We start from the raw sequence: 16,238 nt of genomic DNA, 5'->3' as shown, positions 1-16,238 counted from the left end.
AGATTTCTGATTTGAACACCACATCATGAAATCATCATTTTAAAATGCTAGTCAAGATGTGTTTTAAGTGCAAAAAGGAGAAATAAGTAAAAATGCAAACTCCATTTTCAACAAAACTGGAAGACAACCAAAATTCCAGGCTCTAAAACAGCTGGAAAAGCTGTCAAAAGCAGGGAGCTCAAACAAGGTTCCTTTCCTTTAGAGAAAGAAAAGAAGAAAGTATACTATGGAGAGGGGACACAGGAGCTGGAGAGAAAGACCTGCCGAAGTAGACTTCCTGTAAGTAAAGGACACGCTCTTTGGGACCAAACAGATTCCTTGTTTTGAGAGGCAGGAACTTCCGCCGACCTGGAGCTGGAACTACCTGGGAAACCACACAAACCAGCTATATTCGCCTCACAGCGTTCAACTCTGTGGCAGCGTCTGCATCGTGAAAAAGCTCACAGATGCCTATCTCTGCTGGCTGGAGATGCCTATCTCTAGGTAAGTGAACTCACCTAGAACCCTAAATCATGAGAACGGCTGCAGCCAGTGTGGAACGCAGACTTGGCACCTCTTCTACACAAGCATCCTGCAAATAGCTAGTCCCTGAAAAACTCACCTACTTACAGAGGCGTTATCAAAATGAAATCTGCACAGGATATATACAAAGATACAACAAGAAAAAAATAGGGAAGAGACTGGAAAACCAAAAGGCAGACTAAGACTATGCCCTGGGAAACGCTGCTACAGAGCAGATGAATGGCAATAAAATCTTTTGCAAAACGGAAAAAAGAAAACCGTGAAGCAAGAGCTCAGAGCAGAAGAGCAAGTGCTCATGGGAGAGGTAGGGAGACGACAGGGAGAAGAGAAGGCTTCGACTAGCACGGCTCAGGGAAGAAGTGGAAGGAAAAAACGAACCGAAATGAGGGTGAAACAAAAAAGGAACAAAACGGAGAAGAGCCGCTGCAGAAAGCATGGTAAGGAACAAAACGGAGGGACATGGAATAGCAGCACATAAAATGAAATGGGAAAGGGGTCAACGGAGTAGAGAGCGAACAGGGGTTACAGAGGACAGCCAAGGCCAGCAGCACATGCAGAAAGGAGAACTGTAACTGAGGCAAACGAACAGGCAGAGTTGCTCACAAACATTCCATGAAGATCTACTTCAAGATGTTTCTGAAACAAAACTATCCACATACTGAGAGGGCACACTGTATCCCAGGAAAAACTGGCCCAGAACAGTCGGTGCCAAGACAGACCCTGAGGGTAAGATTTCTGCATTTCTGCAACCAGGCAAGAAGATCAAATCACATAAAAGAGGGGGCAAACTCTTGAAAATTCCCACAGTAAAATTCAGGGCTAGCAGGAAAAGACGCAGTGCCTACACAATTCCCAAAGACAGGAAGTGCAAGCCAAGAGCGGTACCCAGGGGGCTGCTAACCCAGAGGGACAGCATGGGAAACACTGCTCCCATGAGTCTTTCTGCAGAAATCTACAAAAGGAAACACCTCTGCCAGCCAACAGGTGAGGGCAGTTAGACTGGACACGAGAGTCTGCTTACAGGCAGGGCCACCACTGGGGAACAGAACGACAACAGAGACCAATGCTATGTGCCTTACGATGTCGAAAAGCTACACAGCTAGCAAAAATTAGGAAGACTTGGGGCCAACAAGATCTTTCCTGCTGACCAGAGTTCTATGCCACTTTTCTTGCATCAAAGCCATATGCATTAGTTTCTCTAAGCACAGGGAGAATTCAGACCCCCGTGAAGCAGTAAATACGGACTCCTTCTAGATTTTTAGGAGCCTCCATCTCTAGTCTTCTACGGTTATCTTGCCCAAACCTGATTCAATTTCATTTCCTTTTTTACCTAACTAGCCTTTCCAAAGCATTCACCTTAGTTTTCATAGAACAATTCTCTTTGCTCATTACGGTTTATTTGTACATTATTAAGTTAGGTAATTACAATACCACTTTGACTGGCATCAACGGATCTACAAATATTACAGCTGACCTTTGGTCAGCGTAGTGACTCATGTGCTATAAATGAGCAAAGGATGAGGAACTAGGGGCCAGCTTCCCAACTGCCCAGGTTCATCTGACAAGTCAGTGAAGACCCCTTTCACCGAACGTGAAGTGCACCGTGCAAGAGGAATAACATTTCTTCGAGTGCAGACAGAGGGGACATAAGAAAGCTGGAGGCTGCTAAGCATGGGTGTGTACAGAAGGCAGCCAAAAATCAATACTCTACACACACACACAGAGGAATATTACTCAGCAATAAAATCGAATGAGATCTTGCCATTTGCAACACGGATGATAGACCTAGAGGATATTATGCTAAGTGAAAGAAGTCAAACAGAGAAAGACAAATACCATATGACTTCAATCATACGTGGAATTTAAGAAACTAAATAAACGAACAAGGAAAAAAGAGACAGACAAAAAAACCAGACTCTTGAAAACAGGGGACAGAGGGGTCACCAGTGAGGAGGTGGTGGGGGGAGGGGTGAAACAGATAAAGAGGATCAAGAGAACACTTACCATGGTGAGCACTGCGTAATGTGTAGAATTGTTGAACCACTTTATTGTACACACCTGAAACTAATGTAACACTGTATTGTTAATTATACTTGAATAAAAAAGTCAATACTCATGTACCTAAGAAACTAGATAGTCAGATCATGAGGAATGGTCCTGTTAAATGATCAGAGTTGACGGATGGCCTGACCTTGAGGACGCTGGCAGAAATGCAGGTGAGTACCTCAGAGAACACTGAGAGTTAAAAGTACCAAACTAACAAAGAGGAGGCAGGGAAAAAGAAAATCTAAAATCTGAGTCATGGAGGTGGCATTAAAAACCACAAGAACAGAAGAAAACGAAGTGCTAAAGGTCCTCAGGAGCCCTAAACCCAGCCTAACATCAAGTGCACCGAACAAACATGAATTATCAAGTAATAATAATTCACAGCTCTCTGCTATCTTGACAATCATCTAAAACAATGACAATAGTAGGGGCGCCTGGTGGCTCAGTCGTAAAGCGTCTGCCTTCGGCTCAGGGCGTGATCCCAGTGTTCTGGGATCGAGCCCCACATCAGGCTCCTCCGCTGGAAGCCTGCTTTTTCCTCTCCCACTCCCCCTGCTTGTGTTCCCTCTCTCGCTGGCTGTCTCTCTCTCTGTCAAATAAATAAAAAATCTTAAAAAAAAAATAAAATAAAATAAAACAATGACAATAGCAAAACTCATTCAGAAGTACCTGTTAAGAGAATTTAAACAAAAGCACTATTGATTTCTTAGTGCTTATTTCTCAGCAAATCCAATGGTAACCTGATCTAGGAATAATAACAGCCAGGAGGAGTTTCAGATGAACATAAGATTAAGATAACCCCAATAAACCAACAGGCCAACTTGATGTAAGAGGAAGGCAACAGAAAAGATACTTTGGGTGATGAATCCGAAATCTTAACACGTAAAATGCTGCGTGGAAACTCATATTTTACAAGATCAAAGAAATGTAAATTTATGGCCACACCTTAATAAGAAAAAAGTTAGGAGTTTATAATTTGGTCCTACTTAAATTTTTCTCTTAAAAATCCCTCAAAACTATCAAAAAGTAAAATACAGTTGATCCCTGAACAACACAGATTTGAACTTTGTGGGTCCACGTATACACAGTTTTTTTTATAAATACACTCCAGTACTGTCAATGTATTTTCTTTTCCTTACAATTTTCTTAATAACACTTTCTCTTCTCTTGTTTATTTTATGATAAGAATATTGTATAGAATACATGTAACAGGGGCGCCTGGGTGGCTCAGTCGCTAAGCGTCTGCCTTCAGCTCAGGGCGTGAGCTCAGGACAGGCTCCTCCGCTGGGAGCCTGCCTCTTCCTCTCCCACTCCCCCTGCTTGTGTTCCCTCTCTCGCTGGCTGTCTCTCTCTCTGTCAAATAAATAAATAAAATCTTAAAAAAATAAAAAAAAGAATACATGTAACATACAAAGTATGTTTTAATCAACTGTTTATGTTATTGGTAAGGCTTCCGGTCAACAGAAGGCTATTAGTAGTTAAGTTTTTGGGGACAGTCAAAAGTTATATGCAGATTTGAGCTGGGGGTAGGTGCTCCTGACCCTGCATTGTTCAAGGGTCAATTGTAACTACCAGAATCAAAATATCTATTCCTCTGGGGCGCCTGGGTGGCTTAGTTGGTTAAGCATCTGCCTTTGGCTCAGGTCATGATCCCAGGTTCCTGGGATCGAGTCCTATAGCTGGCTCCCTGCTCAGCAGGGAGTCTGCCTCTCCCTCTCCTTCTGCCCCTTTCCTTGCTCATGCTCTCTCTCTCTCTCAAATAAAATCTTTTTAAAAAATGTTTATTCCTCTAAAGGCAATCTAACCTGCTATCAAGCCTCTGTACTATCCTCCCAACATATCTGGATAATGGTCTTCGTTTTTCTGTTCTAGGAAGCTTTCACATTGTCTGCCCTCCCGTGAAGATACCTACTTCTAGAACTGGATCCTCTGGGCATCTAATTTGGCCTCACTGTTCTTTCCTATTAATATAAGTTAACTGAGACCTTCCCCATTTCATTCCCTAGAGGCAATAATGAGTGTCCTTCAGGATGGGGACCTATAAATTTGTGGCTTGTAGGGCTCCCCCAGAAGTTTTTCTGTGATCCAGTTCATGAATAGATGAAACAGGAAGAACAAATCTGGTGTGTGCTGAGGATGCGACAGTGCTTAGGTACGGTTCTGGGACTCCTAGGAAGTGTGACTCTACTGTTCTGAGGAGTCTGAGTGAGAGGTTCTCGGCCAACAAAGGCTTGGCCAGCAGTTTCACTGCAAAGGTGCACAGAAAGGGGAAAATGACACTGGGAGCCATCAGAGGAGAGTTTAGTGACTACTGAACCTGCTGGGACTCCCTGAAGCAAAGAAAGCCCTTCTCCAAATGAGAACAAGGAAGGGCTTGTACTGCCGCTGACTCTGCTGAGATTTCTAATCCTAACCTTTACTACCTTCATTCATACTACCTAACCTTTACTACCTTCATTACTACCTGATCCTGTCAAGCAGTTCTGTAAAATGGAGAGACATTCTTCCAGAATTTGAGGTGTGGAATGCCTCAGCTTGGGCCAAGTAAACTCAAGAAAGGCTAAGGGCTCTCTTGGCTGAGACAATCACCCTCTTCTCAGTGACAGATGGGGCCTGTGTGCATTTCTGAGGTACTTAATTTAGTGCAGGCATACTTTTTACTTGTCTGCCTCTTCCCCTCGACCATGATTTTCCTTGAGGGTAGATTCCTTTTTTTAAGATTTTATGTATTTATTTAATTTGAGAGAGAGAGAGCGAGCGCGCAAGCAGGGGGAGGAGCAGAGAGAGGCGGACAAGCTGACTCTGACTGAGCACGGAGCCCAATGCGGGGCTCATTCCCACAACCCTGAGATCATGTCCTCAGCCAAAACCAAGAGTCGGACACTCAACCGAATGCACTACCCAGGCACCCCCTGAGGATAGATTCTATGTCCCATTCATCCCTGGGTCTCCAGCGCTAAGCACTATGCTTGGTAACAGGGAGCCTTCGTAACTGCTGGCTGAATGGATGAAAGAAACACATCAAGTTCAGAAGTCCTGATTTTGAGGAGACACAGGCCCGGCTTCCCATTCTGGCACTGAGAAACAAGCTCTACCGCCCAGGACACAGAGTGAACTTCTACAGATAAAAGTGGGTTAAAATAAACTTGCTGGTTTCATGTCAGGATCAAGAGTCTAAGAGGGAACATAAAAGTGTTGCTTCAAGGACAGAGTTGCTCCTTAGGGACACAGCTCTGGAACTGCTGGGGAGGGAGACAAGTTGGTTTCAACAATCCTATCCAAGGACAGAGGATTCCAGGACCTGCCAGAGTTCTATCCTTGGTTATGTTTCTCACTGAAGTCAAAAAAGTTCTGAATCCAGTCCCAGGTCAACAGAGACCATCACTAAGAGCAAACTGATCTGGAGCCTAAAGACAACAAACAAGACAGTACTTTTTCCTCTAGTCAAAACAGTCTTCACACCTTAAACTGGCAATGTTCCATTAAGTTTAAGCATTAAACTTCCAGTGAATTTTTCTACAGACACAATAAGTAAGGTTCTCATGCTAGCAGCTCGCAAAGGCAGACTTAAATCCATAATGCTACCTAGAATGTAGTACCGCTGAGCAGCCCTGCATCTGTATCTAAATAGCACGAATAATACTGCTTCTTCAGCAAAATGCAGTTCTACACTGGGATGGCAGCAACCTATCTGGCAGAACTCCTCAGGCAGAGAGGGTCGGTAAGATCTTCTGAGACACCAGGGGCATATTAAGGCACACCACACTCCAAGCTTAATCACATCCACAGAAGCCTCTAGACTACATCAATCCCTCCCCAGATTCTTACATTGGAGGACAAAAGCCTGTAGTACCACAAAAGGCAAGGGCTCCATCCCCACCACCTATCCATACTTTCGTATCTTTCTAAAAACAACTGTGTTATCACACAGACGACAGTAAGACAGTAAAACACTGATCAAATACAAAAGAACATGATCACAGTGCTTGTACTGGAACAGGAGGATACCAATATTTTAATACTTTTTAAGAAAGAATCACTGATAAGATATATACTGTACTATATTAAAAGCTAAGTGCTGGGGTGCCTGGCTGGCTCAGAGAGAAGAGCATGTGGCTCTTGATCTCAGGGTTGTGAGTTCAAGCCCCACGCTGGGTGTAGAGATTACTTAAAAAAAAAAAAAAAAAAAAAAAAAAAAAAGCTAAGTGCTGATAAGTTTTTTGACCCCTTCTTGCTTGGCTGGTTTCATGAATTCCTAGAAAAGACCTCTGGAGAGTAAGGAGGGAAGACATTCTTGGTAGGATGGGGTCTACATCACCTCCGTGTCCATGCTGGAGGGTAGTGGCTCTCAACAGGCCAAAGCGTGGAAGGACACTGCAAGTGGGCTCAGTACTGACCAGGGGAAAAGAAAATCACTTGAGAGTCATCTTGGCCCGGAGTTAGCTTCTAGTTCCCATACTGTCAATTTTAGAGAGAAATGAAAAGCAGATAGGACATAAAAAGGCATTTCAGAAACCTGATACCTAAGCCTTCTTCTCTCTTCTCCCTACTTTCATTCCAAAGTCCAATGTTTTATCAGTGTTTTGAAACATGCTGAGGACTGCCCCTCCTCATCTCCATGGCCTGCCTTTCATCTCACTTGTCTACAAATGAACCATGGTAATTAGACTCAACAACCGTCGCGTGTCTATGTAGACGTAACTGCAATGAACAACACGGACCACACAGAGAAGCACCAGGCACACCTGGTTCCACTGGGAAGTTGATTCTCTAGTTAGAGACAAAACATTGCACAAAAGAGTCAAAGATTCAATCACCATATTAAACTATTTTACTGGAAACCTTCAAAAATGTAGAAGATATGAATAGATGTTTTTCCAAAGAAAACATACAGATCGCCAATACATACATGGAAAGATGCTCAGAATCCCTAATCCTCAGAGAAATGCAAATCAAAAGCACAAGGAGATCACCTCACATCAGTCAGAATGGCTAATATCAAAAAGACAAGAAATAACAAGTGTTGGCGAGGATGTGGAGAACAGGGAATCGTCATGCACTGTTGGTGAGAATGTAAACGGATGCAGCCACTATGGAGAACAGTACAGAGGTTCCTCAAAAAGTCAAAAATAGAGCTATCCTATGATCCAGTAATTCCACTTCTGGATATTTATTTGAAGAAAATGAAAACACGAACTTGAAAAGACACATGTACCGTCATGTTCACTGCAGCAGTACTTACAATAGCCAAGACATGGAAAAAATCTGTGTCCATCAGTGTATGAATGGATAAAGAAATTGTGGAATATAAATACACAATGGAATATTACTCATCCACAAAAAGGGAAATTTTGCTATTTGTGACAACATGGATGGACCTTGAGGGCCTCATACTAAATGAAGTAAGTCAGAAAGAGAAAGACAAATACTGTATGATCTCTGTTACATATGGAATCTTTTTTTTTTTTAAGATTTATTTGAGAGAGAGAGAGAGCACGCGTACACCTGTGAGAGGGAGAAAGAGGGGGAGAGGAAGGGAGAGGGAAAGAATCCCAAGCACACTCCATACTAAGTGTGGAGTCCCACGGAGGGCTCGATCTCACGACCCTGAGATCAGGACCTGAGCCAAAACCAGAGTCAGATGCTCAACCGACTGAGTCACCCAGGTGCCCCTCCTATATATATACAATCTTAAAAAAAACAAAAAAACAACCGAGCTCATAAATACAGAGAACAGATGGTGGTTGTCAGAGGCAGGGGGAAAGGGGATGATGATGAAGAGGGTGGGAGAAATGGGTCAAGGGGGTCAAAAAGTAAAAAAATTTAAAAAAAGAGAGCAATACAACATGTGCATAACTGGTATGCCACAGAAAGAAATAGAATAATAGGAGAGAGAAAATATATTCAAAGATTAATAGAAAAAATATATAACTTGGTTTTACATATTGAAAAGATCAGGTGATATCCCAGAAAAACTGATTCAGAATGATTAACACAAGACTAAGAGCTCCAGGTTTTATACTGGTTTGAGGGGTGAGAAAACTAACCTCCAGACCTGGAATTTGGAGACTGAGGTACCCAGCTAGAATAAAAAGATAAAAGGCAAGCAAGGCAAAAAAAAAAAAAAAAAAAAGAAGCAACAAGTGTTTCGCAATGCATGCTTGTGTGTATATATGTATGTTATGTATGACTGAGATAAATGACAGCAATGACACAAGGGACAGCAGTGAGGCATTGGACTATTTACTATTTTGTTACTCCAAGGTATCTGCACTGCCCCAAAAAATTATGCTGTAGAGAAATATTATGTAACAAAACTGTTGATGCTAAATTACTAGGTGGAAAATAAGCTGGGTATAGAATGGTAAGAAAAACACAAAAAAAATATACTTCACATTCCTATAACTTCTAAAACAGAATATAGTGAACACAATTTAGCTTCTTCTTCGGGGCTCGATGTTAATATCCGTCAGTGAATGCACTCTGACTCCAAGATGCCCCAGGAACACAGCCACAGAGCTGTCTGGTCCCAAGCAGCTGTTAAAGAAAGCAGGCAAAGAAACAACCTGCTTTGTAAAGTTCTATTTTTCTCTTTTCCTTGTTATGAGTGTCTCCTGAACTACACTTATGACCTCCCTTAACCTTCAGACGGAGATAAGACATTTGCACCGTTTTCTCCAGATGTCTTCTTGTTACGTAACTCCACAAACCTCAATCCCTTTCCCTTGATTTTCCTTCTTTTTTACATTCATATGATCACACGTTCTTTCAATGAAACAGGAACGAGTCCAATGGAATCTCACATCAGTTTAAGTTGTAAGGCACCAGAAGAGATGGAAACATGCATAGCCGCACATCCCTTACACCGTCTGTGGTCTTCCTCCACCGACGACAATGCTGAAGTGGCCGGCTTGGTTAGGGGACACAGCCTGAAAAGCTGTACTGCATCTTTAAGCATTAAAATCACTCCAAGCACCAGAAGATGCTTATGAGACACATGATAGGCATGAAAGAGCAGAGACAAAGGAGAGCCCATTTCACACTCACTCCAGGCACACACAAACTGAGTAAAATTGTAAGTGGAATCATTCTGTATTTGGAATTGTGATTCTCCATCTTTTTTCCAAATGGTGAAAGCTGAATCTGTATCAGCCAAATATGTACATGGGAGCCCACTGTACTCCCTACACACAACATGATGTGTTAGGTTCAAGGCATTCACTCATTTTCACCAAAAGGATGCGACCTGTAACAGTATCTGTTTTCAAATATGCTTAACATCACAGAATGGTAAGAGCTGGAAGGAGGAGGGGCACCTGGGTGGCACAGCGGTTAAGCGTCTGCCTTCAGCTCAGGGCATGAGGATCTGGCGTTATGGGATCGAGCCCCACATCAGGCTCCTCCGCTATGAGCCTGCTTCTTCCTCTCCCACTCCCCCTGCTTGTGTTCCCTCTCTCGCTGGCTGTCTCTATCTCTGTCAAATAAATAAATAAAATCTTAAAAAAAAAAAAAAAGAGCTGGAAGGAGGAAATGAAGATAAGATGTGAACCCTGTCCTCAAAGGGCTTAGAATCAAGTTAAGGAAGATAAAGCATGTACAAAATTAACTGTAATAAAAGGAAGGCTGTGATAGTACTATGACCCAAGTACAAAATGCTATGGGAGTTCCGAGGAAGGTGGGTCTCGAACTGGTAAATGGAGAAGGCATCTGGGCAGAGGGGACCGCACATCGCTCTGCAACTCATGAACTATTCTCCATGCTCTGCTAACAATTCTTTAATAAAAGGATTCCTCACTTGCTGGCTTCACGTCTGACACTGAATGTGCGCAGCTGACCGCAGCAAGGGTGCTCATTGCATATTATTCCTTACTTCTTAATTTTTTTTCTTTTTCCCAAACAATGCCTATTGTAAGTTGGAGTGTTCTGTGAAGTAAATTTTTAGAGGTCCCAGCAGGACTTTTTCTTATTCATCTATTGTTTCATCCTCCTTCATTTCCTGCCTATCTCCAGTATTTTGCAAATGCTAAGCACAGTACTGGGTAAAGAAAGTGACCCAGGCCTTGTCCTCTTGAGTTTTATCCTCTCTCTGATTGGTTATCTGCTAACAAAACATGACCCAGATATACGTCTTTCGGCACTGAGGATGCCAGAGCAGGAGTGGACACTAAGGGCAGCATGTGGAGAGCGTAGGCTCCGGAATCAGCAAGTTCACGGTCTGAATTCTGTCTCTGCTACTTATCAAAATTGTGTGGCCTTAGGGAAACTGAGGTTTCCTATCTCTAAGCTCAGTTTCTTCTGTAAAATGGGGAGAACTAGAGTTCTCTTCTGATAGGCCTAGTCTGAAGACACAATAAGATGATGCAGGAAATAAATGAGACATTGTATTTCAAGCACTTAGCTATCATGTGCCTGAAATGTAAATAAGTACTTGATGAATACTAGTTAATGGAGTAATTATAATCAAAGTCATCTTGTCCAACCTCCTTCCTGATGCAGGAATTTATTCTTTAGCTCTTGAGACAGAATAGATCTGTCACCTAAGTAGAGAGAGCTCACTGCACTCTGAAGCTGCCCAGTCTACTGTGATCAGCAGTAACTGTCAGAACGTTCTTCATTGTTCTGAGCTGCAATATGCTTGGAACCACCTCCATCCCCTGGCCTTACCTCTGCCCAGTGAAGCAGCAAAGCATAAGTCCCTGCCCTCCACTCTGGGATTCTCTCACTCTTCTTAATCTGACCAAATGGCGGGCAGTCAGGTAAGGGAATAACAATTTATTTGACCATCAAGAAAAAATTCCGAATGCCATGCTCTGATCCACAAACCTGTTTCTAACAAGATGAAATTCCCGTTCCTTCTAAAGCACTACTCCTGGGACGGCTGTGGGCCCTGCTCCACCCTCTTTATGAACTGGGTCAAAAACTTATGAAGCTATGATATCCCTAAAGACAATTTATATCAATAACTCAGTATTGCTGTAGCATAAAGTTCAAGGCAGGAAATGGTGAGAGATGAGCCTAGAGAGGCAGGCTGGGACAGATGTCAGAGGTCTTTGTAAACAATGTGAAGGGGACTCAGCGCCACTCCTTTGGCACTGGTCCCCAACTCTTTCTACACTCATGAAAATTCATTTGTATGACACACTTCCTCAACCACTCAGTTGTCATTTCATATTTGTAAGGGTTCTCAGGAGGCAGGGCAAGGAGCGAGGCATGTCCTCCTTCTCTCTAAGAATCGCTGCTGTGTAGGATACAGAGCCACTGAATAATTCAAACAAGGGAGAGAGACAGTGAAAACACATTTTTAATATCATTAGGCAAGTGTGTAAAGAATGGATTTAAGGGAGTAATATCAGAGCCAGAGAGAACAGTGGGAAAAAAAGTAAAAATAAAGACAAGATCACCATTTACTGAGCTTGGCAATTACTCCCTAACTCCAATCTGCAAAACAACCACGAGTGGTGGCTGTTACTGTACTTCACCAAAGCCAAGTTACTGCACTCCACTGATTATAAAACACCATTCATTTATGTACCACTAAAAGAGAAAAATGTTGTCAATTAAACTATGAAATGCCAGTGATGTAAGACAAATCTTGACTTGAGATGGTAAAATAAAAAATATTACCAAAAATGGGGGACTGAGAGTCAATGAAGTATGGTATCATCCCTGTTGTACAAGATGGGGCACATACCCATTTCTCTCACCCTCTAGGCAGGAAAAGGGGCAGCAGTCTTAAAGTCCAAGAGGTTGGGCCCAGTCAGGAGAGACCTTCCATTCCTCTCCTGAGGTTTCCATAACCAACATCATTAAACGTGATACATACAGGGTAAATTCAGGTATGCGGATTCTGAAAATCTAAAGGGCCGCACTTATGTAGTGACTGTGCAAAAAAGAGGGAAGTGCTCAGCTCCTGGCTTTGACAGGATGACTTTTCTTCAGCAGTCTCAGCAGGCAGACCAGCAGGGGTGGGCCCAGGCAGGCCTCTGCCACAGCTGCTGAAAATATCTTATGGTACCCATGGTACAGACCTGGCTAACGTCACAAATGGGTTCGATAATTTCTTCTCCACAGAATGTGAACCTTAATTCTTGAGGTCATAAGCAGATAAGGCCACGAAGATTTCACAACTGAGAATTAAATGTAGTATATTGTTTTCACGAAGCCTGCAGATCCATCTGCCTTCAGACTCATAAACATATCCTAAGGCACACTCTGGGCCATTACCCTTGCTCTGCACACATTCCGTTGGCCTTCCCCACTGGTGCTCTGGGCATAGTAAATGATAGTTCCTAGGCTGGGATGAAGGGCTAGTTTGCAGACCATCCATCAATTTATCTGGCTTCAAGCTCAGACTTTGCCTTAGAGCAGCAGAGAGCGATTTAACTGTTTACCGTGCTAGGCAATAAAGCTTGTAGAGAGAGAGAACTGCCTGTACTCTTCAGTGCAGTGGGCCTTAAGACCCCAAGTGATAAACAGGCATTACACGCACAGGGTACAACACTTCTCAAAAGTTAGTCCCTACACTTACATAGTTCCCCTCCCCAGAGGCAGTAACTCTTACTAATTTCTTCTGTAACAATTACCTGATCTTCTTCCCCACCACAACCTCAACTCCTATTACAGAGGACCCTTGAATGACTTGGGAGTTAGGGGCACTGACCTACCCCCCCCCACACACACACGTAGTCAAAAATCTGCATGGGACTTCTGACTTCCCCAAAACTCAACTCCTAATAGCCTACTGTTAACTGGAAGCCTTACCGATAGTACCGACAGTCAGGTAACACATATTTTGTGTGTTACATGTATTCTATAGTGTATTCTTACAGTAAAGCCAGAGAAAATAAAACATTAAGAAAATTATAAGGAAGAAAAAATACACGTATAGTACCAGACTGTATTTATTAAAAAAACAAAACTCGCATATAAGTGGGCCCACACAGTCAAAACTGTGTTGTTCAAGGGTCAACTGTACCTCCCACCTTTGTCACTTCCATCCAGCCATATTGGCCTCCAGGTCTTTGTACCTGCTATTCTATCTACCTAGAATGCTCCTGTCGAGAAAACCACATCTTGCTCACTTCTACTTCTTTCAATTATTTGCTCTCATGCCACCTTATCAGAGATGCCTTCCCAAGCCACCCGACATACCCAACCCTTACCTGCTCTATTTTCTCCCCGTACTTATCACTACCTGACGTACATTTTAGCTTACCCTACCAGATATACGGTTCATGAAGATAGGAATGTTTTATTAACTTTCCCAAGCACCTAGAATAGTGGATGGATAAATGAATTCAACAATAATTGAGTAACCAGAATGTACTAAGTATTGTGTTAACCAGATTCACAGCGGTGAATGCGACAGTCTGATCCCCACCTTAATGGTATGAGGTGGGCAAGGCGCAAACAAACAAGAGCTAGGTCGCTCATGATTCCCTGTCCACATGTAAGTTCCTAAGGCAAAAGTCATACAATTCCTATGTGGCAGAACCAGGATTCAAGCCCAGGCATGCAGGCTCTGGAGTCCATGCTCGTAATTAGGTAAATAAGCAAAAACACCACACTATGTTAAAGGCAATGGCAAACCTAGTTGAGGGGTGCTGGGGGGGAACAAGGTGAGTATACTTATTTCCATCTATGGGCAGGGAGAGGAATGTCAGGGAGGTTTTTTGAAGACTAACTTCCTTGAAGGGTGAGTCAGAATTGTCAGTCTGGAGATGCAGGGGGCTAGAGATTCAGTTTTGGACATAAGTCAGTTTGAACTGAAGTGAGTTCAGTTGGTAATTTAGAAGTCACCAGCAGACAGATGACTGTATGAGATTTCCTAAGAAGAGAGCACCTAAAAGAAAAGAGAAGAGGGACTAAACTACAAGATAAGAAGCCTAAAAGGCCAGATGGAATGGCCAGAAAGGTAGATAAAAGACCAGGTGAACGTGTGCGATGGAACTAGGAACAAAGATTGCTCTAAGGAGGAGGAAGTGTGGAAATGGCTTGGTGAGAAGGTCCCTGGAAATGTGCACTGGACTCAGCACCACAGAGGACGAGGCTCTCCACAGCACGCTCACCCTTCACTCTTTCACACTGTGCTCCCACCTCAGAGGGCATCTGCACATGGGTCAGGCAGGGGCCCTGTTGGCATTTAGTCAAGGGGGTCAGGGATGCTACATACCAGCAATTCAATGAAAAACTGTACTACCCAAAATGTTGATAACGCCTGCACTGGCTGACTCTTTGTAGCTGGAGCTGCGTTTACAGGAGGTTCCAAGTCTCCCCTAATGTTCACACATTCCCCCACACCCTCTGCCATACTTTCACTTCCTACAGCTTTGTCTCCTAGAATTCTGGTTTTGGAATTAAAAATGGAAACATTCTGTAAATGTCCACATATCTATCATAATATTCATGCTTTAAAACTCTCAAATTCTGAGATCTGAGCTTTAATGCAAAAAATGTGGGTTTTTAATGTTCCGGGCATTTCAGCGTCAGCTCGCTGATCTGTTATACAGGAATATAACCAACTCCTTTACAAAAGATGACTGGGCATAAAGTTCCTAGCGCAATGCCTGGCACCAGCAGCTGCCCAATCAATATTAATTTCTCTTTCCACGACTGCCCCTCCCCTTGATGAGTGCTCTGCTCAGGAATTTATACAGCCTTCATTGCTCCTCTCTGGCAGCACTGATCTACCGCGCACTGCTAGGGTTTTTCCCCAGTTACTTGACTTTGGGCCGCCACACCTGTGGTACTTGGCCAGCCTCACCGTGTTGTTATGACTCAGCAAGGGCCGCTGCGCTCAGTAGGCTGTCTAACATGCTCCCACGTCTAGGACCCCAGATGCCCAGCCAGAGCGCAGGTGGGCTGCCATCTACCCTGGCCACTTCCACTGCAGAGCCTCGCCTCAGAAACAGCCACCTCTTCAAAGTCCCACTTTTCTTTCTCCACCACTGATCACGTATCACTAAATCAAGGAACTCATGATTAGGTACTCTATTATTCTATAGAAATAATTCATACACACTTTGGTTTTACAAAATACAATATGCAGATATACTGTATTTATGTGACTAAATGCAGTGCTTGTGCTCACTTCTATAAACAGTAGTGCAAGACGAGAGCCCCCTCATATAACACCATGCCTACCAAGAAATCACACTCAACTTATGGCATCTTTTCCAAAAATGTTGCTTACTCCAAGGCCAAGGAACATCTCTAGGGGACCCACCCTTCTAGCTGGACTATCAGCTTCTTGAGGGCAGGGCATTTGTCTTTTCCATCTTTGTATCTCCACACCTAGCACAGGGTCCTTCTCACTAATAAATGTTTGTTACTCATCTGATAATCAGAGGGGGAAGAAGACAAAAAACATTCTCTGGGGCGCCTGGGTGGCTCAGTCGTTAAGCGTCTGCCTTCGGCTCAGGGAGTGATCCTGGCGTTATGGGATCGAGCCCCACATCAGGCTCCTCTGCTGGGAGCCTGCTTCTTCCTCTCCCACTCCCCTTGCTTGTGTTCCCTCTCTCGTTGGCTGTCTCTCTCTCTCTCTCAAATAAACAAATAAAATCTTAAAAAAAAAAAGATTATATAAAACAAACCAACATTCTCAACAGACATTAGTACTTAAGGTCAGAGAGCCAAGGTAAGGACAGATGACTTGAGGAAAGCCTCTATAA

At 43.3% G+C, this 16,238-nt stretch overlaps 1 protein-coding gene across 4 annotated transcripts in view; it reads right to left on the bottom strand.

The window, feature by feature from the left end:
• Positions 1-16,238, bottom strand: part of AP3S2 (adaptor related protein complex 3 subunit sigma 2) — a 47,266-nt gene that overhangs the window by 6,203 nt on the left and 24,825 nt on the right. For 2 of the 4 annotated variants that reach the window (XM_087856639.1, XM_087856641.1), the window contains exon 5: positions 2,527-2,586. The exons of the other annotated variants lie outside the window; for them this stretch is intronic. In XM_087856639.1, coding sequence (XP_087712765.1) covers positions 2,527-2,586 — 60 coding nt within the window. The remainder of the gene's footprint in view (positions 1-2,526; positions 2,587-16,238) is intronic. 4 annotated transcript variants of the gene reach the window in all.

This window comes from Ursus americanus, chromosome 28 (assembly GCF_024610735.1).
Source record: "Ursus americanus isolate L20-20 chromosome 28, mUrsAme1.1.p, whole genome shotgun sequence".
NCBI lineage: Eukaryota > Metazoa > Chordata > Mammalia > Carnivora > Ursidae > Ursus > Ursus americanus.
Note: the sequence above shows the minus strand (reverse complement) of the source record. Positions and strands in the feature narration are given on the sequence as shown.